The sequence below is a fragment of the Schistocerca piceifrons genome, chromosome 1, assembly GCF_021461385.2.
Source record: "Schistocerca piceifrons isolate TAMUIC-IGC-003096 chromosome 1, iqSchPice1.1, whole genome shotgun sequence".
NCBI classification, from domain to species: Eukaryota; Metazoa; Arthropoda; class Insecta; order Orthoptera; family Acrididae; genus Schistocerca; species Schistocerca piceifrons.
In genome coordinates, this window is record NC_060138.1 from 1,125,967,174 (window position 1) to 1,125,991,233 (window position 24,060).

The following is a 24,060-nucleotide window of genomic DNA, read 5'->3' on the forward strand; positions in this document are numbered from 1 at the left end:
TGTTTGTTTATGTGTCTATCAACATACCAATGCTTTCGCTTGGTAAGTTACATAATCTTTGTTTTTAGATATAAAGCTGTTGGTCTGTAATATATGTTGCCCTTTTTATCCAGTGGTTTTATTTTTGAAATTTTTAATCTTTGAGGAAACACTCCTTCTGATAAAAATATATTTCTGATGTATGAGAGTGGTTCTGATATTACACTATCACATTTTATTGTAATTGAACCAGGTACTTCATTTGTCGCTGAAGAAATTTTATTCCTCAATGTTTTTGTTATTCGTGGAACTTCAGATTTATTTGTAGAGCATAGCAATATTGAACTGACACTTTGTTCTCTTGTAACAGAGGTTCCACTTTTCTTAAGGCAATTTTTATTCAGGCTGACTGGAGTATATATGAAGTAGTCATTTACGTATTTTGCTAGGATAAGATTTCTGAGGAACACACCATGATCATCTTTTAAAACAATGTTCTCTTATCTTTTAACATTTTTGTTTATTTCTTTTTTTTACTACATTCCATATTGCTTTTGATGTGTTTGCCGAATCTAAAATTACTTTGTTGTTGTGCATGGTTTTAGCTTTTTAATCACCTTTCTGTAAATGTTCTTATATGTCTTAACATAGTCTGTGAAGTGTTGATTTTTATTGTCTTTTATGATTTGACTGAGATGTTTTAGAGTTTGACTAATACTCTGATAGCAGGTGATATCCACTGACACATCTCAAATAGGGACATGAAAGTACTAGAAAAAGTGTTGTTTGAGTCATAGGTTGTTGTTTTTGAAAATACATTTTCCCAGGTTTCTTTTGCTAACATCTGAATAACAGTATTTACATTTCCTGTACAGAAGTGTTTTTTGTATTTCCACCTGTGTTTTATTAATTTGGGTATAGATAAATTTATACATGTGATGAGTGTGTTGTCATCTGAAAGACCTAATGATAACAATATGCGGTAGTACACTAGCAGAATCCAGAGAGAAACGAACTTTGTGTTTCTATTCTTAGTTCTCAGTGTTTAAACTTTTAGTTTTGACATTATAGTTGTATATAATAACTTCATATATTGAAATAAATATGACCTATTATTTAGGACCCTTTCATAATACTGAACTATTGTCTGTTTGTATGTAATATCTTTTCTAATTGAGCTAGTACTGAAATGTGATATGTCCATTTTTATTAACTTTACAGTGCTGTGTGAGAGAATTTTTTGTTCTGTTGCATTTATGCCAATCACACAAGCATATTTTCTTTTTAATGTCTACTTGTAACATTTCATGTTAATGCAGACTACCAAATTGTTACTGGATGCTGGAGCAGATGTGAATTTTAAAGATGATAATGGCTGCACACCACTGCAACAAGCTGTGTACAGCTGTAACAGGTGTTACTCTCCCTGTGGGCATTATAAGGTATACTATCTATTGTTATGGAAAATAAACGACTACCTAGTGGTTTTTTTTTTTTTTTTTTTTTTTTTTTTTTTTTTTTTTTTTTTTTTTTTTTTTTTTTTTTTACCTAGCAGTTCAATTTACAGTTCTTTCATTTTCATATAAAAATGTTGAATAATTTACTGAATCTTGTTTTAAAAAATCCCAATGCTATTTATCTTTTGCACTCTCAGATACCAGCATATTCATGTTATTTGTGTAAATACATTTATTTATTATGATCCAACCTCAACTGATTACAAAAAAAAGGTTTTTTTGTTCCAGTCTTCTGGATAAGTCAGAGCCTTACTTACTAGGGTTACATATTATTGGCTGGCACTATTATCTACACAACTTTTTCTAAATTTAGTTGAGAGAACAGAGTTACATATATGGACTATACAGAAAAAAAATTGTTATTGCCATACTTAGATTAAGGAATCTACAGTTTGTGACACAGTATTCATATCTGACATTCAAATATTTACAGTTTGTGACACAGTCTAAGATCTGAGATTACATATATTTTTAGATAGATGGTCTTCCATCATACGAGTGTACTAAATCTAGAAACTCATCTATTGAATATACAGGATTGTTTAGGAGCCATAATTTTAATTTTGTTTTTAGTTTTGTAATGAGCAATTTGGAGATATTAGGATGGAAGCAATTCAGTAGTTTTATGCCTGCATAGTGAGGGCTTTTCTCATAAAGTGTTGTTCTATGAGAGATGATGTGGGGGTCTCTCTCTACCTCTAGTGTTGTGATAGTGTATTTCTTTATTAAGTGTTTTGTCCCCCCATGAACCATGGACCTTGCCGTTGGTGGGGAGGCTTGCGTGCCTCAGCGATACAGATGGCCGTACCGTAGGTGCAACCACAACGGAGGGGTATCTGTTGAGAGGCCAGACAAACATGTGGTTCCTGAAGAGGAGCAGCAGCCTTTTCAGTAGTTGTAGGGGCAACAGTCTGGATGATTGACTGATCTGGCCTTGTAACATTAACCAAAACAGCCTTGCTGTGCTGGTACTGCGAACGGCTGAAAGCAAGGGGAAACTACAGCCGTAATTTTTCCTGAGGACATGCAGCTTTACTGTATGATTAAATGATGATGGCATCCTCTTGTGTAAAATATTCCGGAGGTAAAATAGTCCCCTATTCGGATCTCCATGAGGGGACTACTCAAGAGGACGTCGTTATCAGGAGAAAGAAAACTGGCATTCTACGGATCGGAGCATGGAATGTCAGATCCCTTAATCGGGCAGGTAGGTTAGAAAATTTAAAAAGGGAAATGGATAGGTTAAATTTAGGTATAGTGGGAATTAGTGAAGTTCGGTGGCAGGAGGAACAAGACTTTTGGTCAGGTGAATACAGGGTTATAAATACAAAATCAAATAGAGGTAATGCAGGAGTAGGTTTAATAATGAATACAAAAATAGGAGTGCGGGTTACCTACTACAAACAGCATAGTGAACGCATTATTGTGGCCATGATAGACACAAAGCCCATGTCTACTACAGTAGTACAAGTTTATATGCCAACTAGCTCTGCAGATGATGAAGAAATTGATGAAATGTATGACGAGATAAAAGCAATTATTCAGGTAGTGAAGGGAGACGAAAATTTAATAGTCATGGGTGACTGGAATTTGTCAGTAGGAAAAGGGAGAGAAGGAAACATAGTAGGTGAATATGGACTGGGGGGAAGAAATGAAAGAGGAAGCCGCCTTGTAGAATTTTGCACAGAGCATAACTTAATCATAGCTAACACTTGGTTCAAGAATCATAAAAGAAGGTTGTATACCTGGAAGAATCCTGGAGATACTAAAAGGTATCAGATAGATTGTATAATGGTAAGACAGACATTTAGGAGCCAGGTTTTAAATTGTAAGACATTTCCAGGGGCAGATATGGATTCTGACCACAATCTCTTGGTTATGAACTGCAGATTGAAACTGAAGAAACTGCAAAAAGGTGGGAATTTAAGGAGATGGGACCTGGATAAACTGAAAGAACGAGAGGTTGTAGAGAGTTTCAGGGAGAGCATAAGGGAACAATTGACAGGAATGGGGGAAAGAAATACAGTAGAAAAAGAATGGGTAGCTCTGAAGGATGACGTAGTGAAAGCAGCAGACAATCAAGTAGGTAAAAAGACGAGGGCTAATAGAAATCCTTGGGTAACAGAAGAAATATTGAATTTAATTGATGAAAGGAGAAAATATAAAAATGCAGTAAATGAAGCAGGCAAAAAGGAGTACAAACGTCTCAAAAATGAGATCGACAGGAAGTACAAAATGGCTAAGCAGGGATGGCTAGAGGACAAATGTAAGGCAGTAGAGGCTTGTGTCACTAGGGGTAAGATAGATACTGCCTACAGGAAAATTAAAGAGACCTTTGGAGAGAAGAGAACCACTTGTATGAATATCAAGAGCTCAGATGGCAACCCAGTTCTAAGCAAAGAAGGGAAGGCAGAAAGGCGGAAGGAGTATACAGAGGGTCTATACAAGGGCGATGTACTTGAGGACAATATTATGGAAATGGAAGAGGATGTAGATGAAGATGAAATGGGAGATATGATACTGCCTGAAGAGTTTGACAGAGCACTGAAAGACCTGAGCCGAAACAAGGCCTCGGGAGTAGACAACATTCCATTAGAACTACTGACAGCCTTGGGAGAGCCAGTCCTGACAAAACTCTACCATCTGGCGAGCAAGATGTATGAGACAGGCGAAATACCCTCAGACTTCAAGAAGAATATAATAATTTCAATCCCAAAGAAAGCCGGTGTTGACAGATGTGAAAATTACCGAACTATCAGTTTAATAAGTCACAGCTGCAAAATACTAACGCGAATTCTTTACAGACGAATGGAAAAACTGGTAGAAGCGGACCTTGGGGAAGATCAGTTTGGATTCTGTAGAAATGTTGTAACACGTGAGGCAATACTAACCTTTCGACTTATCTTAGAAGAAAGATTAAGAAAAGGCAAACCTACGTTTCTAGCATTTGTAGACTTAGAGAAAGCTTTTGACAATGTTGACTGGAATACTCTCTTTCACATTCTGAAGGTGGCAGGGGTAAATACAGGGAGCGAAAGGCTATTTACAATTTGTACAGAAACCAGATGGCAGTTATAAGAGTCGAGGGGCATGAAAGGGAAGCAGTGGTTGGGAAAGGAGTGAGACAGGGTTGTAGCCTCTCCCCGATGTTATTCAATCTGTATATTGAGCAAGCAGTAAAGGAAACAAAAGAAAAATTCAGAGTAGGTATTAAAATTCATGGAGAGGAAGTAAAAACCTTGAGGTTTGCCAATGACATTGTAATTCTGTCAGAGACAGCAAAGGACTTGGAAGAGCAGTTGAACAGAATGGACAGTGTCTTGAAAGGAGGATATAAGATGAACATCAACAAAAGCAAAACGAGGATAATGGAATGTAGTCAAATTAAATCGGGTGATGCTGAGGGAATTAGATTAGGAAATGAGACACTTAAAGTAGTAAAGGAGTTTTGCTATTTAGGGAGTAAAATAACTGATGATGGTCGAAGTAGAGAGGATATAAAATGTAGACTGGCAATGGCAAGGAAATCGTTTCTGAAGAAGAGAAATTTGTTAACATCGAGTATAGTGTTAGGAAGTCATTTCTGAAAGTATTTCTATGGAGTGTAGCCATGTATGGAAGTGAAACATGGACGATAACTAGTATGGACAAGAAGAGAATAGAAGCTTTCGAAATGTGGTGCTACAGAAGAATGCTGAAGATAAGGTGGGTATATCACGTAACTAATGAGGAGGTATTAAATAGGATTGGGGAGAAGAGAAGTTTGTGGCACAACTTGACTAGAAGAAGGGATTGGTTGGTAGGACATGTTTTGAGCCATCAAGGGATCACAAATTTAGCATTGGAGGGCAGCGTGGAGGGTAAAAATCGTAGAGGGAGACCAAGAGATGAATACACTAAGCAGATTCAGAAGGATGTAGGTTGCAGTAGGTACTGGGAGATGAAGAAGCTTGCACAGGATAGAGTAGCATGGAGAGCTGCATCAAACCAGTCTCAGGAGTGAAGACCACAACAACAACAACAACAAGTGTTTTGTTACTGTTTACTGCCATAAAGATTATCTTCAGCACATACGGGTTATGAACAATTAGTATTTTAAATTCTTTAAACAAATTTCTGCAGGACTCCCTGGCACATTTCTTTCCCATAGTTCTAAGTGCCTTCTTTTGTAAGATAAGTATACTTCTCATATTACCTTTACTGCTGGATCCCCATACCTCTATCCCATAGCTTAGATGGAATTCAAATAGTGCAAAATATATTTGCCTCAGAGTGGTGATGTTACAAAAAGGTGTCAGTTTTCTTAGGACATATATGGTAGTACATAGCTTTTTGCAAATATCATTCACATGATCAGACCAGTTTAACTCTGCATCAAGTGTCAGGCCAAGAAATTTGGTCGAGAATTGTTTTTTAATGTATTCGTCACCAATTAAGATTTGGTTTTCATGAGTTTTTTCCTCCCAAGATCAAATTCAATATAGACAGATTTATTTGTGTTTAATTTTAGTTTGTTTTCATTAAAATACTGCAGAATTAAGCCTGCTGCAGTATTGGATTCCACTTTGAGCTGCGAATAGTTATTGACTGAAAACAATATTAATTGTTCTGCATGACTGGAAGTTATTTTGATGTATATGCTTGTATTATCTCTCACAATACTGTCAAACAATTGTACTCAGGTAAGTTGTTAAGATAGTATGCAATAAAGCATGATTGTGATTTAATTTCGAAGTTGTGAGGGTTGGGGATTCTAATTACTCTGCAGAATGCTTGTGTTCAACCTGTTGAAGACTTAAACCCCACAATACGCAACAATACTGAAACTATTGCTATTTCCTACAAATATAAAGATTTCTAGTGTGTAACTACAACTAAATAAATATAGAAAAAGAGTTCCATTTTAAAAATGTGAGAGAAAAAGTCACAGAAATGATTGCTTCCAGATACAGTGATTTCTGTGTACAGTAAAGAAGAGGAAAGCATTTATTACTTTTAGTTAGTTACATGTTCTGCAGATAATTTGAACAATTTTTTTTATTGAAGTGATGTGGAATGAGTCGATTTAGAGGAGACTGCTGCTTATGTCAAGCTCCTAGTGGAAGTGATTTGTTGTTGCCTTCCTCCTACATGTTGTGAAGTATCAAGTGTGTATCTGATACATATGCATGACTGTGACGAGTGGTTGTAAAGTGTAGCGTTGCTTTAGTGGTGATGTGGGTGAATTGAAGGGAGAGGATGAAACCCAGTGCCAGCACATAGCCTACTCCTCTCAAAAAGCAAAACTTTACACCACCATCTCTACTTGTCTTGTCGGCAGTGAAAATTTCATCCACCACCAGGATTCCATCCAGCTTACCTCCAAGTCGAGCACAACTGCACAGGGATGCAACTTACAGTTGTTGTTGTTGTTGTTGTTGTGGTCTTCAGTCCAAAGACGAGTTGGATGCCGCTCTCCATGCTACTCTATCCTGTGCAAGCCTCTTCATCTCTGAATAACTACTGCAACCTACATCCCTCTGAACCTGCTTACTATATTCATCTCTTGGTCTTCCTCTATGACTTTTACCACCCACACTTCCCTCCAACGCTAAATTGGTGATCCCTTGATACCTCAGAACATGTCCTACCAACCGATCCCTTCTTTTAGTCTGGTTGTACCACAAACTTCTTTTCTCCCCAGTGCCTCCTCATTAGTTACTTGATCTGCCCATCTAATCTTCAGCATTCTTCTGTAGCATCACATTTCAAAAGCTTCTATTCTCTTCTTGTCTAAACTGTTTATCACCCATGTTTCACTTCCATACATGGCTCCACTCCATACAAATACTTTCAGAAAGGACTTCCTGATACTTAAATCTATACATGATGTTAAGAAATTTCTCTTCTCCAGAAACACTTTTCTTGCCATTGTTAGTCTACATTTTATATCCTCCCTGCTTCAACCATCATCAGTTATTTTGCTTCCTGAATAGCAAAACTCATCTACTTCTTTAAGTGTCTTGTTTCCTAATCTAATTCTTTCAGCATCATCTGATTTAAATCGAATGCATTCCATTATCCTCATTTTGCTTTTCTTGATGTTAAGACACTGTCCATTCCATTCAACTGCTCTTCCAAGTCATTTGCTGTCTCTTGACAGAATTACAATGTAATCGGCAAACCTCAAAGTTTTTATTTCTTTTCCCTGGACTTTAATTTGTACACCAAATTTTTCTTTGGTTCCCTTTACTGCTTGCTCGATATACAGATTGAATAACATGGCAGATAGTTTACAACCCTGTCTCACTCCCTTCTCAACCAGTGCTTCCCTTCCCTGCCCCTCGTCTGTTAGAACTGCCATTTGGTCCATGTAAAAATTGTAAATAGCCTTTCGCTCCCTGTATTTTATTCCTGCCACCTTTAGAATTAGAAAGACAGTATTCCAGTCAACATAGTCAAAAGGTTTCTCTAAGTCTATGAATGCTCTAAATGTAGGTTTGCCTTTTCTTATCCTTTCTTCTTACGAGAAGTCGTAGGGTCAGTATTGCCTTGCCTGTTCCTAAATTTCTCTGGAATCCATACTGATCTTCCCCGAGGTCGGCTTCTACCAGTTTTTGCATTCTTCTGTATAGCCTACAGCTATGAAATAAAAATTTGTACTTGGAATAGAAGTAATTGTCCAGGAGAAATGATGACTTTTCCAATCCATCAACCCAGCACACCCTATTCCAATTCTGTCACAGGCTCACTGCATCTAAGGCTGAGCCACCTGTGAAAGCAGCCATGTTGTGTACCAGCTCTGCTGCAACCATTGCACAGGTCTTTATATTGGCATGACTACCAACCAGCTGTCCAACAGGATGAACAGCCACCACCAACTGTGGCCAAAAGAAAAGTAGACCACCCCATGGCAAAACATGCAGTGGAACATAATGTACTTGACTTCAGTGGCTGCTTCACGACTCAGGCCATTTATATCCTGCCCTCCACCACCAGCTTTTCTCAACTGCACAGATGGGAGTTATTCTTACAGTAAATTCTCCATTCCTGAAATAATGTTGGACTCAACCTACGGTAACCTACTGCCCCCACACTCTCCACCCAACAGTTTCTGGTCCCTCATCCTATCACCTCCTCCCCTCTCACATTTCCTCAGCCTCTTTGTGTCCCACTCTCTTTCAATGTACCTGTCTGTCCTTTTCTCTTCCCTGCTCCCCTCCTTTTCCACACCTCCCCTTTTCTGTTCTCATCCTTTTACTCCTCTCCCCTTCTCAATTATTTTCCTTTCTCACTCCCCATTTTATCCCCCTCACACTCCACCTCCTGATGATGTGCCTAGCAGTTTCTAGTCCCTGCACGCTCTGCCAGACAGCACTCTTCTCTCCCCCAATCCATACCCTGTGATCCCTCCTCCTTTCCCACCCCACTCCAGATTGTTATTCACATGACAGTTGCTTTCCGGTCAGAGCAGCCAGTGGTGGTCATTGTGCATGAAGTGTGTTTGCTTATGTGAATGTGTGCCTGTTTCCTTTGCTGAGGATGGCTTTGGCCAATAGCTGTTACACTAGCTGCATGTGTACACTCTTTTTATTCTGCCTCACTGTAACTCAACTGGTCAACTTTACTGTGAGTAGCAATCTACCCTATTCCTTATATTGTTGTTATTCCAACCTGGAGTTTCCATTGTTTGAGAAATGATTTTTATGTCAGATTCAGAACATGCTTAGCTACCTGTCAGACATTATGTAGTAACTGGGCAATTGATCAAAAAATTTTGTTGCTACCTATTGAAATCCTTTCTGAATCACTGACAGCTTTAATGATGCATAATAAAGGTCATTTTTTTCCGTTAGTGTTGTAGATATGGAATCAGTATTCTTCTCAATTTCTGAGGAATTATCTACGACAAATTTCAGGAAAGATGACACATCTAGTTGCAACCAGGCATAACAAAAAGACTGTTACACATTAAGCTTTCAGTCAAAGCTTTCTTCAGAAAAGAGAACACACACGCATGTTCACACAAGCAAGCAAACCTCAAGCGCACATGACTGCCATATCCGGCAACTCGAACTGTAATCCGAGCTACCGGATATAGCGGTCATGTGTGTTTGAGGTTTGCTTGCTTGTGTGAACATGTGTGTACTTTTTGTGTGAAGAAAGATTTGGCTGAAAGCTAAATGTGCAACACTCTTTTCATTGTGCCTGTCTACAACTCAATGTGTGTGATCTTTACGGTGAGTAGCAATCCATCCTTCCTAATATTGCTGATATTCTAACCTGGATGAGTTTCCATTGTTTGATTATGATGAATTTCATTAGGAAATATATGTATTGTGATGGTACAGTTAAAATGACTAACTTCTTGAAAAAGTACCTACATGATGACTGCAGCTTAACACCACATACACTCCTGGAAATGGAAAAAAGAACACATTGACACCGGTGTGTCAGACCCACCATACTTGCTCCGGACACTGCGAGAGAGCTGTACAAGCAATGATCACACGCACGGCACAGCGGACACACCAGGAACCGCGGTGTTGGCCGTCGAATGGCGCTAGCTGCGCAGCATTTGTGCACCGCTGCCGTCAGTGTCAGCCAGTGTGCCGTGGCATACGGAGCTCCATCGCAGTCTTTAACACTGGTAGCATGCCGCGACAGCGTGGACGTGAACCGTAGGTGCAGTTGACGGACTTTGAGCGAGGGCGTATAGTGGGCATGCGGGAGGCCGGGTGGACGTACCGGAGAATTGCTCAACACATGGGGCGTGAGGTCTCCACAGTACATCGATGTTGTCGCCAGTGGTCGGCGGAAGGTGCACGTGCCCGTCGACCTGGGACCGGACCGCAGCGACGCACGGATGCACGCCAAGACCGTAGAATGCTACGCAGTGCCGTAGGGGACCGCACCGCCACTTCCCAGCAAATTAGGGACACTGTTGCTCCTGGGGTATCGGCGAGGACCATTTGCAACCGTCTCCATGAAGCTGGGCTACGGTCCCGCACACCGTTAGGCCGTCTTCCGCTCACGCCCCAACATCGTGCAGCCCGCCTCCAGTGGTGTCGCGACAGGCGTGAATGGAGGGACGAAGGGAGACGTGTCGTCTTCAGCGATGACAGTCGCTTCTGCCTTGGTTCCAATGATGGTCGTATGCGTGTTTGGCGCCGTGCAGGTGAGCGCCACAATCAGGACTGCATACGACCGAGGCACACAGGGCCAACACCCGGCATCATGGTGTGGGGAGCGATCTCCTACACTGGCCGTACACCACTGGTGATCATCGAGGGGACACTGAATAGTGCACGGTACATCCAAACCGTCATCGAACCCATCGTTCTACCATTCCTAGACCGGCAAGGGAACCTGCTGTTCCAACAGGACAATGCACGTCCGCATGTATCCCGTGCCACCCAACGTGCTCTAGAAGGTGTAAGTCAACTACCCTGGCCAGCAAGATCTCCGGATCTGTCCCCCATTGAGCATGTTTGGGACTGGATGAAGCGTCGTCTCACGCGGTCTGCACGTCCAGCACGAACGCTGGTCCAACTGAGGCGCCAGGTGGAAATGGCATGGCAAGCCGTTCCACAGGACTACATCCAGCATCTCTACGATCGTCTCCATGGGAGAATAGCAGCCTGCATTGCTGCGAAAGTTGGATATACACTGTACTAGTGCCGACATTGTGCATGCTCTGTTGCCTGTGTCTATGTGCTTGTGGTTCTGTCAGTGTGATCATGTGATGTATCTGACCCCAGGAATGTGTCAATAAAGTTTCCCCTTCCTGGGACAATGAATTCACGGTGTTCTTATTTCAATTTCCAGGAGTGTATTATTCTTACTGCTTGCTTCTGTGCAATAAATAGTTTCATTGTAAGTGATGAGTTACATCAAAAATTACTCCAAAATACACTATTGAATGGAAATATGTGGAATATGTCAGGAGGGCGGTCATTTGTTCCCAAGACTAGCAGTTATACTAAGAGCAACAGTAGCTGAGCTTGACTGTTTAATGAGCAGCTCAGTAATATGCTTCTTCCAGTTCAAGAATTCATCAATATGTACACCCAAATATTTGGAGAATTCTGCACTGCTTACTGACTCCTGTTCATGTGCTACATCATTTTGTTGTGTAGAGCTGAATATAGTGTGTTTCCTTGCAATTAAGGGAGGGTCCATTTTCAGAAAACTACTCAGTGGTTCTTTGAAAAACATCATTAACAGTTTCTTCTTTTACTTTCTCTGTAATGGGATTGATTATAATACTAGCATCAAGTGCAAAAAGTACCAATTCTGCTTGGTGAAAGTTAAGTTGAAGGTCATTTCACATACATAAGGAGTAGGAATGGACCCATAATTGAACTTCATCAGACTGCTTTTGGATTTCTCCCCAGCCCTTAAAAATTTTCTGCCTTTGGAAACTTTCTTTGAATTATACAGCATAACATTTTGCATTCTGTCTGTCAAGTATGATTCAAACCAGTTTTTTGAAAAGCTATCAGTTCCATAAAACTTAAGTTTCTCTTAGAAAGTAACGTAATCTGTGCAAGCAACAGCCTTGGTAAGATCGCAAAAATTACCAACTGGTGATATTTTATTATCTAAGGCTGGAAATATTTGTTGAGTGAATGTATAAATAGAATTCTCAGTGGAGCAACCCTTTTGGTATCCGAGCTGTGATATACAAAGTAAGATGTTTCTGTTGAAACATGAGACTACTCTTGAGTAAATTGCTTTTTTTTAATATTCTGGAAAAACACACCAGTAAGGAAATTGGATGATAATTTTTAAGTCTTTCTTGTGACCTTTTCTATAAGGAGGTTTAACAGCACCATATTTTAATCTGTATAACACACTTTAATCTGTCTGGAAACAGTCCCTATGCCAGTGACGCTTTACATGTATTTCTAAGGACATTACTTATTAAGTCTGAACAACTTTTCAGAATTCTCTTTGAAATTCCATCAATAGCTTGTGAGCTTTTGTGTTTTAGAATTTTTATCATTCTATTAATTTCAGTGAAAGATGTTGGTACTATGTCTAGTTACACAAAGTTCTGTGGAACGACATTTTTAATATATTATTCTATCTCTTCAACTGGCGATTTAATTGTATTTTTACTGCTATATTTGTAAACTGTTTGTATGAGTTTACAGATTCCAACTGTGACTTTCTAATGTTGTATTCATAGGATACTGTTTTTTTGTTTTTTGTTTTATATTTTGAACATTTAAAGCAAGTTGTCACTCATTGCACCATTAATCTTACCAAGGTCTGACAGAATATTTGTACAACTTCATTCAGAACGTGTTTTGTTATAAATAACTGCATCATTTGGGAAATCTCTGGGGTTACTATAATATTGTTCACAAGTCCATTAATACACAACAAGAACAGCAAGAGACCTAACACTATTCCCTGGTATACACACAAAGTTACTTTTACATCTGTCGATAACTCTCCATTCAAGATAACATGCCACATAATTGTACTTTTGATAGTAAGCATAGATGTGGTACTGAGTCAAATGCTTTTTGGAAACCAAGAAATACTGCATCTACCTGACTGCCATGATCCTTGGCTTTGAGGATGTCATGAGGGAAAAGTAGGAGTTGGGTTTCTCATGATCTAAATTTTTGAAATCTGTGCTGATTGGCATGGAGAAGGTCATTCTGTTCAAGATACCTCATCGTGTTTGAGCTCAGAATATGATCTAAGATTCTACAACATAAGGATGTCAACGATATTGGATGACAGTTTTGTGAATCACTTCTGCTACCCTTCCTGTAGACAGGTGTGACCTATGCTTCCTTCCAACTACTGTGCACAGTTCTTTGTTTGAGGGATCTGCTATAGATTATAGTGAACAGAGGGGCTAACTCAGTCTTGAATTGGATATAGAATCAGACAGGGTTCCATGGGCCTTGGGACGTTGTTCATAAAATTGTTAACAATCAGGTCCTGCTCTCATGCTGTTTTTGAGTTTTTAAATTTACCCATAAATGAGATTGTAACAGCCAAATAATGATTCCAGCTTATATTTCCTGTCAAAATTGTTCAGGAAATCTACACTGAAATCACCAGAAACTACTACTGTTTCTTCTCGTCTGACGAGTAGCTCTAGATTTATTTATTAATTCCTTTAACTGCTTATGTGGAGCATATGGCTGCAACAAAGGATCACCATCTTGCTCTGTCTTCTGCTAGTATTTTCAATTCTTCCCATCCTATTCCTTGTGCTGATCTTCAACTGGTCATCTCCACATCATTTTTGGCCTGCCTTTTTGCCGTCATCCCTGTGGGATCCAATAAAGTGCTTCCTTCACAATATGTCCATTTGGTCTCGTAAGTGTATGTCCTAACCATCTCCACTTCCTGCTTTTTATTTGCAGCTCAATTGGCTCCTTGCTGATTCTTTCCCAGAGTGTTTCATTAAAAATGACATTTGGTGACTGTATTCCCAGGATGTTCCTCAGACATCTGTTGTTGAAGGTCTGCAGCTTAGTAGCTGCTTTGTCACTTTCCATGTTTCACATCCATATAAAAGAATGGATTCTACATTATTTTCAAATATCTGCAATTTAGTTCTCAGTGTTTATTTCCTTCAATACCCCGGTAGATCGGAGAGTTGTAAAAGTGCCTTTGACTTTGCTGATGAGGGTGTTACTGCCCTGTGTTGCACCACCATATGGTGTAATCATGCTTCCAAGGTAGTAAAACTTATCCACCCTTTCGATTATCTGGCTTCCAAGCTTAAGCTTTATGTGGTGTTGTTATCATTTGCCTGCATGTCTTACGTTTTTTGGGCATTAATTTTCAAACCAACTTTCTTCGTCACAGATTTTAGATCTTCCAGTTTCTCTTTCATTTTGTTGATGCTATGGGACAGAAGGCAAAGGTTATGTACAAAATCTAAGTCTTCTAGATGTGTTCCATTGCTCCATTTTATTCCTCTCTCTTTATCCATTGCTTGTGCCATTGAGGGGATTGCCTTGTATTGTTGCATCCACAGGAGATGTCACGGGGCTGGTGGTGGTGTAAGTCAGAGCGGTGACAGTGAGAGTACCGTCTGCTAAAAAATGGTAAATGAGTCCCGCAATGTCAACTTCTGCTGGGACAGGAGTGGGGAAAACGGTATGTGATAGTGCTTCCACCTGTCTGCCTATCTGTGTAGGTAGTGGTAATCATGAGATCAGTATCATGCAACTTCGGATATGTTCTCAGACAGAAAATCATGGAAATTGACTAGCAGATGCATAGGAAGTGGTGAGGTGTGGACTGTCTGTTGTGGCAGTTTTAAGCCTTTTCAATACTCGGTAAGGGCCTGCAAATGGTCGTTGTAGGGTGGGTTTCATTGCATTTGTATTTAGCATTAGGTGAGAACACATGGCCAGGTCCTTATGAATAAAACTTTGTTGTTTCATATGATGGGCGGTGTGGATGTTTTGTATGTGTGTGCACATGCGTGCAAGTAAGCCTGGTAAGGCCTGGTCTGTGGGGAATGTTTTATTTACTACAAATTCAGCAAGTAGGGTGAGGGGCTTGCCATATAGTATTTCGGCAACCAACCTGTCGAGGTCATCTTTATGTGCCACGTGAATGACTAAGAGAACCCATGGAAGGGCCTCCGCCGATGATTCTGAGTAGTGCATGAGAGCATCTTTCATTGTCCGAAGCTACCGTTCCACAAGGCCATTGGATTGGGGTGGTTAGCAGTTGTGTGGAACCAGTGGCATCCACATATGTGGCATAGGTCATTGAACTGTCAGGATTCGAACAGTGAAACCTGAAACCTGATCTGACATTAAGGAGGCCAGGCAGCTGAATCTGGAAATCCAGTTGTTGGTGAAAGTTTTTGCTCTGCTGGTAAATGAGAAATGGGTGTGGCCTCCAGACATCATCTCACATGATCTATGATCGACAAAATGTAAAAGTAACCTTGTGATTTGGGGAGTGGCCCCACGATATCAGTGTGGATGTGCTGGAATGGTCCCTTTGGAATGGGGAATTTATCAAAGGGGAGCTGTGTGTGGTGGCCAGTTTTTGCCTGCTAGTGGAGAATGCAAGTACTGGTCGACATGGTACAATTATTTATAATGTCAGCACAGAGAAACCATTCTATGATGAGGCGTATGGTAGCATTAATGCCCGGATGTGCAGTGTTGTGGAGAAGGTCAAAAATTGTCCTACAGTGGTTCTGGGATGACTGGTTGGACCCTTCCATTCAAAACATCACACAAAACTTGTTTGGTCATGCTGGGTCCAGTGTCTGGTTTGTTAAACAAGCTGTGGAGATCGGCATCTGTCGCCTGTGTATCTGCGACTCGTTTAAAGTCCAACTGGGCAGAGGTAGCTGCAACACGGGAAAGGCAGTCGGCCTCAATATCAGCAAGTACAACATATCCCAAATAGGCAGTGAATTGTGCTACAAAATCTAGGTGTTGTAATGTCCCGGGTGCAGAATCCATTGAAGGGTTGCGAAATGCATCTTCCAATAGGAAAAGGTCTTTATATATCATAAGTGGTGTTCCCTCAACATCATATTGAAAGTGACAAACTGCTTCATGTATAGCTAGTAGTTCATGTTCAAATGTGGACCAATTTTTCGGTGATGGTAAGTTTGCTTGAGAAAATCGTGAGAAGCTTGAGTGATTCCACCAACCACTTGCTGTAAAGTAGCACTGATAGCGTAATTGTTAGTATCAGATGCAATAATTAGATGTGCCTTGAGTGATGGGTGGTGAGCATTGTGGCATGTAATCTTTTATTTTGTCAGAGGCTGCTTGCATTTGCAGTTTCTAATAGAGACGACATTCACCAGATGTATTCTTGCTGTGCAATTCTTGGATGAGTGGTAGCAAAGTCTCAGTGGCATGTGGCAATTGATTCCTGTAGAAATTTATGAGCCTTAAAAACCGAAGCAGCTCTTGGTGGTTGTTGGGATGTGGGAGAAGGTGTATCTGGTCAGTTTTCTGAGGAGCAGGATGCACCCCAGATGAGTTACATGATGCCCAAGAAAGGTCACACAGGGTTGCCAAAGTTGGTACTTTTCATCATTTGTCATGACTTTATGAAAAGCCACTTATCGAAGACAATATGCCGGTGGTCATTGAGATCTTGCTCATTTTGCAAAAAGATTATGACATCATTTAGATAGGCATAACAAAAAGGCAAATTGAACAGTATGCAATGAAGAAATCTTTGCCATGTCTGCACCTTGTTTTAAAGTCTGTACGGATGTAGAGGAACTCAAAGAGACCAAATGGCATGATTTTTTATGGTTTTTGGTACATCTTTATCTGCAATTGGAATTTGCAGGCACAGTGTTTTGCAAGTGACGATGCAGAAAATTTTTGCCCCAACCTAGACATGCTAAAAACCAAGCTAGTTCAGAAGGGGGTCACTGTTGATGATTTTATGAGCACTGAGGTAGCAACAGTCACTGTGTAGGTACCCAGTAGAAATTAGTTTAACTGGGGAGGTCCAAGCACTGTCTCATGACCTGACTATGCCAGCTCACAAAAGTTTCCCCACTGCAACATTAGCCAGTTTGAGCTTGTTGGGAGCTGGGGGTGACGGACAGGGGGATCGGTGTGGTTATAATGTGCTGGACTGTACTATCCTGCATGGCACAGATTGTATGTGGTCTAATGGGGTAGCGTGAAGTGATTCCAGGAAGTGAGGCATGACATGATTTGCCATCACTGTTAATATCAGACAGCATTGTCTCAGGAGTGCACTCAAGTGGGGGTTGTGGCACTTCACTAACCTAGAAGTGTCTATAATAGGAGCACCATGGTAGTGATCTGTGTCGAGATGACAAAGGTCATTGAGATGCCATTGTGCTGCATCTAGTGATGCAGTGGCATCCATGATTCGTCTCCATAGCTGCTCATTCGTGAGGCACATGACCTCATTATCATAATGTAATGATGAGTACTCAGTTGCCTTTAAGCATAGCTGGTTGAAAAGTGCTTTGCTTTGTAGCTCCAGGTTGTGTGGTGTGCCAAGTGGTGGCAGTGTGATGGAGGCCATCATTTTGTAATAGGAGGAAGTGATTTAAATCTGGCAGTAGCTGGTAGTGCCAGAGCAAGTTGGATCCCAGGACTGGTTCAACTGTCTCAGCCATTGGGAATGTCCAAGGTATTTGAATATCTGTGCCAAATTTGAGAGAGATGTGTGCAGTTCCAGAAACTGCGATTACAGTTTCATTGCTTGTGTGCAGTTGCAGTGGCGACGGTGACAGTGTAGCAGGTGTGAGAGCAGGTGGTAGAGTGCTCCCATTGGACCCGGTATCAGTGAGGAAGTACATGTGCGGGCAACTGTCATGGATGAATAGTAGAGGACCATCTGTCCATTGAAGCACTGCATTGGCATTGTTTTGTTGTGGTGTGCAGAGGCGTCTTGTTTATGCAGAGTGGCCTGATATGCCTATATCAGGTCATCAAGCTAGTTTGTGTAGGTGCACAGTTGTCTGCAGCACTGTGCATCCTGCCCAAATCTGGAGTGGAACCATCAGTATCAGTGTTGTGTGTTGGATGTGGAAACATGTGATTCACTTCGCTCATGCAGCTTTTGTTTATATACTGAGTCGGACGGGGGGCAGCTGGGAGGGTGACAACCTCAGCTGTTATGGTAGGTGACTGTTGTCCGCCGGAGCTGTGAAAGGTGCTCGAGATGGAAGAGTCGAGGTGCACAGCCTGGTTCAGTTTGGTCTGGCCATCATTGAGTGGTCTGCAGCTGCACAGAGTTTGAGGCAGCTCGGCTGGGATCATGCAAAATCAGGACCTGGCATACTGGACATCAACTGCAGCATAGCGCTGTTGGTTGTTGATTAGAATGTGATGTTGTAATATGGCCTGCATTCTGTCAGGGAGTCCAAGTGTAAACTCCAGCGGTGCCTTCTTGTGCACTAGCATCACTGTTTGGATGTTATGTGGCAGTTTTAGGAGCTGAAGTGTATGTAGCACGCCCTCAGGCAGGAACATTGAGTCAATTAGAACACGCAGGTGGAAGCAAAGCGAAGATCTCGTTCTGTTGCCCAAAGTAGTCTCATTGATGATGGGATGCAGCTGCTGCTCAGTTGTTGTAGCAGTAGTGCATTGGCAAGTTCACATTTATGAGAGGCTGGAACATACTAAAGCAAGTTGCTAATAAGGTCCGCATTGTCTCTGAGGTGGTTAAGAAGAGTGGCAAGCTTCTTGTTTTCCCCAATGATGCCACTGGCTGACATCAATTACTTGCTGAGGGCAAACCACATCATGGGAGAATCCATGCAGAGCAACAGTATGGCTGGCATCGGCATCATGTAGCGATGTGCGTAGAACTTAGGTGACTGTTTAAAGAATGGCCGCGTGTGTGAGAAGTTTTGGGTCCAATGCAGTAGGTATGACTTTCCCAATGTCAGGTGTCTGAGACACCAGAAAATGCGTGTGAGAGTGTATATGAGGTCCTGGTGCCATAAGGAAGGAAGGCGTAGTCCATTTACTATCTAGCACCACTGTTCACCTTTCATGGAGTTTGTGTGATTGTGCTGTCATTCATGGCACATGTTATGCAAGTGTGACATCACTCAAACCAGGAGGCAGTGATATCTGACCTTGCTGAGGCAAGATTGTCAAAAATATGTTCTCGGCATCCATAGTTGGTTTTGGTGCTGGGTGCAGGTGATGCAAATGACAACTACGGTGCTGGATTGGAAGTGAATCGATTGTGATGTCTGACATGGCTGACACAGCTGGAATATGAGTAATGTCATAGCCTTCCTCACGGTACTTGCACACAGTCACAACAGTTGGAACAGGATTTGGAAAATCAGAATGCAGAAGTACTGAAAGGTGATGTAAACCTCGATCTCACAGTCTGTATGCAGATGGAAGATGGAATGGAATGATAGAGTGGTATTGTATGGGCCATTGTTGTTCAACTGTAACAGCACTGTGGCACTGTATGGTTCAGGTCATTAATGCGAGAATCCTAATGCTCATAATCACTAACATTGGAACATGTCATGTTTTATCTTATGTAAAAATTAAAGGCATGTAAATTAATATTTGATATGGAGGTGGCTGGCCATTCTTTACTGTGACTCTCAGCTGCACTTTTGTCAAAAACGCCAGGAATAGATTCACTCGTGTCAAATATGGAATGTTTATTGTGAAGTTACTTGGTAAAGTTGACAATCATCATGGCATAGTTTGCTGCTTGCCACTGGCGACAATGGGAGGTTGATCTGAAGATGTGGTGAACAGTGAAGGCATTGTTGCTATGTTGCTTGGCACTGTTGTATTGCCCAAGCCTTGGCCAATATTTAGCACATGGGATGTTTGTGGAATTTATGAAAACTTGTTGAGAGATGTTCTTGACATTGTGAAAAAAAAAAAAATGGTGAGGTTGTGCCGTTTGTAACAGCAGCATTCTTGATGGTGTAACCGGCATGGCAGATTATCGACTTAACAGCAAAATCGCAGTGTGAAGTGGAAATTTGGGGTTGCCACTATGGAAAATGGGGTACTGGCAGTGTGATAGCAGAATAGTGACACAGTTTTCCACACTATTTATTAGTAAGCACATATAAGTAACACATGTAAGCACTACAAGCATACAGAGCATACGTACTAACTCTCACTGTCTCACGGGGCAGCAATCCTCTGTGTACTGAGTCACAGATGTTACACAACCACACATCAATTTGACATTGAATAAATAATTTCTCCACAGAATGAAGAGCTAGAATCTTTCCACATCTGCATAATGTCTTGCAAAGCACATTACATCTGATCAACATAACATTTTTACACACAATTGGCACTTGATACACTGCCTAAAGCAAAGCCCCTGTGCAACCTCAAAAAATATGGATTGTCATCAGTGGAGGACAATATTCCTGTGCAACAGGAACGAGCACTTAAGATTGATATGATGGAAGACAAATGGTCAGCTTCGTATTATTGGGAGAATTTTTGGAAGGTGTAGCTCACCTCTCAAGGAGATTGCACATAGAATACTGCAGCAACCTCTTCTTGAGTACTGCCTGAATGTTTAGGATCTCCACCAGGGTCAGTAAAGGAGAACAGCAAAACAATTTGGAGACATGATTCTAGATTTTTTACCAGAAGGTTTGATCAAGACTTGAGTATTACAGAAATGCTCATGAACTCAAATGAGAATGCCTGGAGGGAAGATGAAGTTGTTTTTGTGAAACATTATTGGAAAAATTTAGAGAACTTTCATTTGCAGCTGACTGCACAATGATTCTGCTGCTATCAGTGTACATTTTGTTGAAGGACCACGTAAACAGGATAAGAGAACATATAGAGAAATATAGACAATTATTTTCACCTCTCTTCATTTGCCAGTGGAACAGAAATCAAATGAGTAGTAGTGGTACAAGGTACCCTCTGCCACACACCATACAGTGGCTTGTATGGTGTGTAGAAACATGCCAAAGGTACAAGCAAGATGTAGAATGTCAACTTTGGTGCCCTCACAGCCTAGCGTAAAATAATTGGGATGATTTGTTTTTCGTTTTCTTAATATACTTCTATCAAGTGCAGTCTGCAATTGCATTTTAATTAATCTGCTTTTTAGATACACATGTTAGTCCTGGTAGGCTATAAAAGGTATTGTAACTTTGTCTCTGTTCAAATGAATAGTAAAAGAAGGTCCTTCTTAGCCACCTTCTAGTCTCTTCTCTTAGCAGTATTGACTACAGACTTTAGTACCAGTAACAATTTTTTTCGAGTGGAACTATAGTCATTTCTGCTCCCGTTATTATAAGTGTGGAAGACACAGATTTGATGGCTTTTCACTATCTCAATTTGGAGAAACTGCAATATTTGGAGTTTAAGATTTTCCAAGCTGAACATAAACATGGTTGTTGTCTTACATGGAGGTTTGTGATTTTATGCACATATAAGGCAGTGTGTAGTGTTAAATGAGGAGGTAACAGAATGCTGTACTGCTGTAATACTGGTAAAAAGTGGCAGAGAGGAAGTAAAGCTTTGTGTTCTCTGTCTTCACTGATTCACGTCAGTAATTATTCTCATTTCACTCCACCAGGTCAAGTGACTAAACAGCTCAGTGCAGCAGTCCCATGTCATACCACGAACTTCCACATAAGATAACAATCTGGTTTATGTTGCAAACGAAGAAACCTTAAACTCTAAATATTCTATAAATTTCTCCACAACTTATTCTCAGATTTACAATAAGAGAGGTAGCAAAAAACCAACAATGAATTACAGGGTTTCTAGAACACAAGCTGTTATATTGTAAAGATGATAGGTGGTGAAAAGGTAAAGAAAATGAACGATAGGTATAGGCATGACAGGGGAGGGAACAGCAATTGAAAATTTTGACTTATAAGAAACTGATGTTGCAGAAAAGGAGTAAGGCATAACAAGGATTGTGAGGCAGGAGTAACAAGGATTGTGATATCAAGTAATGTTACTATTTAATTTTTGTGTGCTATTTTTATTTGTTTATTATTCACACTTTAACCCTCAATTTCAGAAAATTTTATTTTGTAGGTCCTGGAAATGTTGCTGAATGCTGGTGCTGACCCAAATATTGCAGATAAATGTGGAGTGACTCCACTTCATTCAGCAAGTAACATGAGATTAAGTCCAATGGTGAGGGAAAGTTATGTATTGTAGACTGGGCTCCAGCCTACCATTTTACTTATGCATCTTCATGATAAAGTTACTTATGTTCATGTATATTGTATGTCCCAATCTTGATAAAATCTCATACAACCACAATCATTTAGAAAATTATCATTGTTTGAAAATATAATATGGGTAGTAAATATCTACTTAAGAAGCAGTGGCTGGGGAAAACACATGATTTGTATGTTTTTTTCTGCTGCCTCTTAGTGAGTAGATTTTTTTATCTAGCCACATTATATTTACAGGACTATTTAGAGATACATATTGTGTCATTAGGCAATCCAATGTAAGTGTTCATGCAGTCTCAGAGTTGCTGTCATACGTAAAAATATACTCTAAAATAAAAAATGACATACCATGAACAAATTATCTGAATGTGATGTACTTGTACAAACAAATGATTACAGTTTCAGAAAAAGTGGACAATTTATTCAAGAATAAAAGACTCACAAACTGAGCAAGTCAATAATTTGTTGGTCCGCCTCTCTACCTCATCCAAGCAGTTATTCGGCTTGGCATTGATTGATAGGATTGTTGGATATCCTCCTGAGGGATACTGTGTCAAATTCTGTCCAATTGGCACATTAGATCATCAAAATCCCCATAATGTTCCAATGGTTCTCAATTGGGGAGAGAGCTGATTGTCTTACTGGCCAAGGTAGGATTTGGCAAGCACAATGCCAAGCAGTAGAAGTTCTTGCCAGTGTGGGTGGGCATTATCTTGCTGAACTGTAAGCCCAGGATACCTTGCCATGAAGGGCAAAAAAATGGGACCTAGAATATTGTCAATGGATCACTGTGCTATAAGGGTGCTGTGGATGGCAAGCAAAGGTGTCCTGCTACAAGAAGAAATGGCACCCCAGGCCATCACTCGTGGCTGTTGAGCTGTATGGTCGGCAACTTTCAGGTTGGTATCCCACTGCTGTCTGGGTTGTCTCCAGTCAGGTCTTGGCAGGTCATCTGGGCTTAGTTCAAAGTGGGGCCCATCACTGAAGACAGTTCCACTCCAGTCAATGATATTTCAGGCTTGAGACATGTGTGGAGACACCCCAGGCAGCAGTGGGATATCAACCTGATTGTTGTCTGCAGTACGGCCTGACAATCAGGATAGATGGCTTGGTGTGCCATTTCTTTTCATAGCAGGACATTTTTGGTTGTCATCCACAGCACCCACACAGCACAATGGTAAGTCAATGATACTCTGCCTCGTTTTGTGGCAGCCATCATGGGCTTACATTTCATCAAGATAATGTCCACCAGCATACAGTGAGCATTTCTACAGCTCATCTTCATTCTTGCCAAAACCTGCTTTGGCCAGCAATGGCATCAGTTCTCTCCCCAATTGAGAAAATTTGGAGCATTGTGGGCAGAGCCCTACAACTACCTCAAGATTTTGATGATCTAGCAAATCATCTGGACAGAATTTTGCACGATATTGCTCAGGAGGACATTGGACAACTCTGTCAGTCAGTGTCAAGCTGAATAACTGCTTGCAAAGGGCTAAAGGTGAATCAACACATTACTGACTTGCTCAATTTGTGAAGCCCTTCCTATGGAATAAAGCATTGTAATTCTCTGAAACTGCAATCAATTGTTTGTCTGTATCAGTATTCCACATCTACCGATTTCCATTCTATTAGGATACTTCTTTTGTGATGCATTTTTCTTTTGTGTTAGAGTGTATACCATTGAGCATGTTGCACAGGGTAGCTGCAGGGTAGCCATGTGGTCTGAGGTGACTTGCTACAGTTTGTGCAACTCGCCCTGTCAGAGGTTCAAGTCCTTCCTCAGGCAGGGGTCTGTGTGTTGTCCTTAATTAAGTTAGATTAAGTAGTGTGTAAACTTAGGGACCAATGACCTCAGCAGTTTGGAGTTTGGTCCCTTAGGAACTTACCATCATCAAGCATGCAAGC

General features: G+C 40.8%; 1 protein-coding gene across 2 annotated transcripts in view; it reads left to right on the top strand.

Moving 5' to 3' along the window:
* The window catches only part of LOC124779165 (serine/threonine-protein phosphatase 6 regulatory ankyrin repeat subunit A-like), a 303,064-nt gene that overhangs the window by 167,225 nt on the left and 111,779 nt on the right, over positions 1 to 24,060 (top strand). For both annotated transcript variants that reach the window (XM_047253694.1, XM_047253693.1), the window contains exons 9-10: positions 1,299 to 1,421; positions 22,010 to 22,111. In XM_047253694.1, coding sequence (XP_047109650.1) covers positions 1,299 to 1,421; positions 22,010 to 22,111 — 225 coding nt within the window. The remainder of the gene's footprint in view (positions 1 to 1,298; positions 1,422 to 22,009; positions 22,112 to 24,060) is intronic.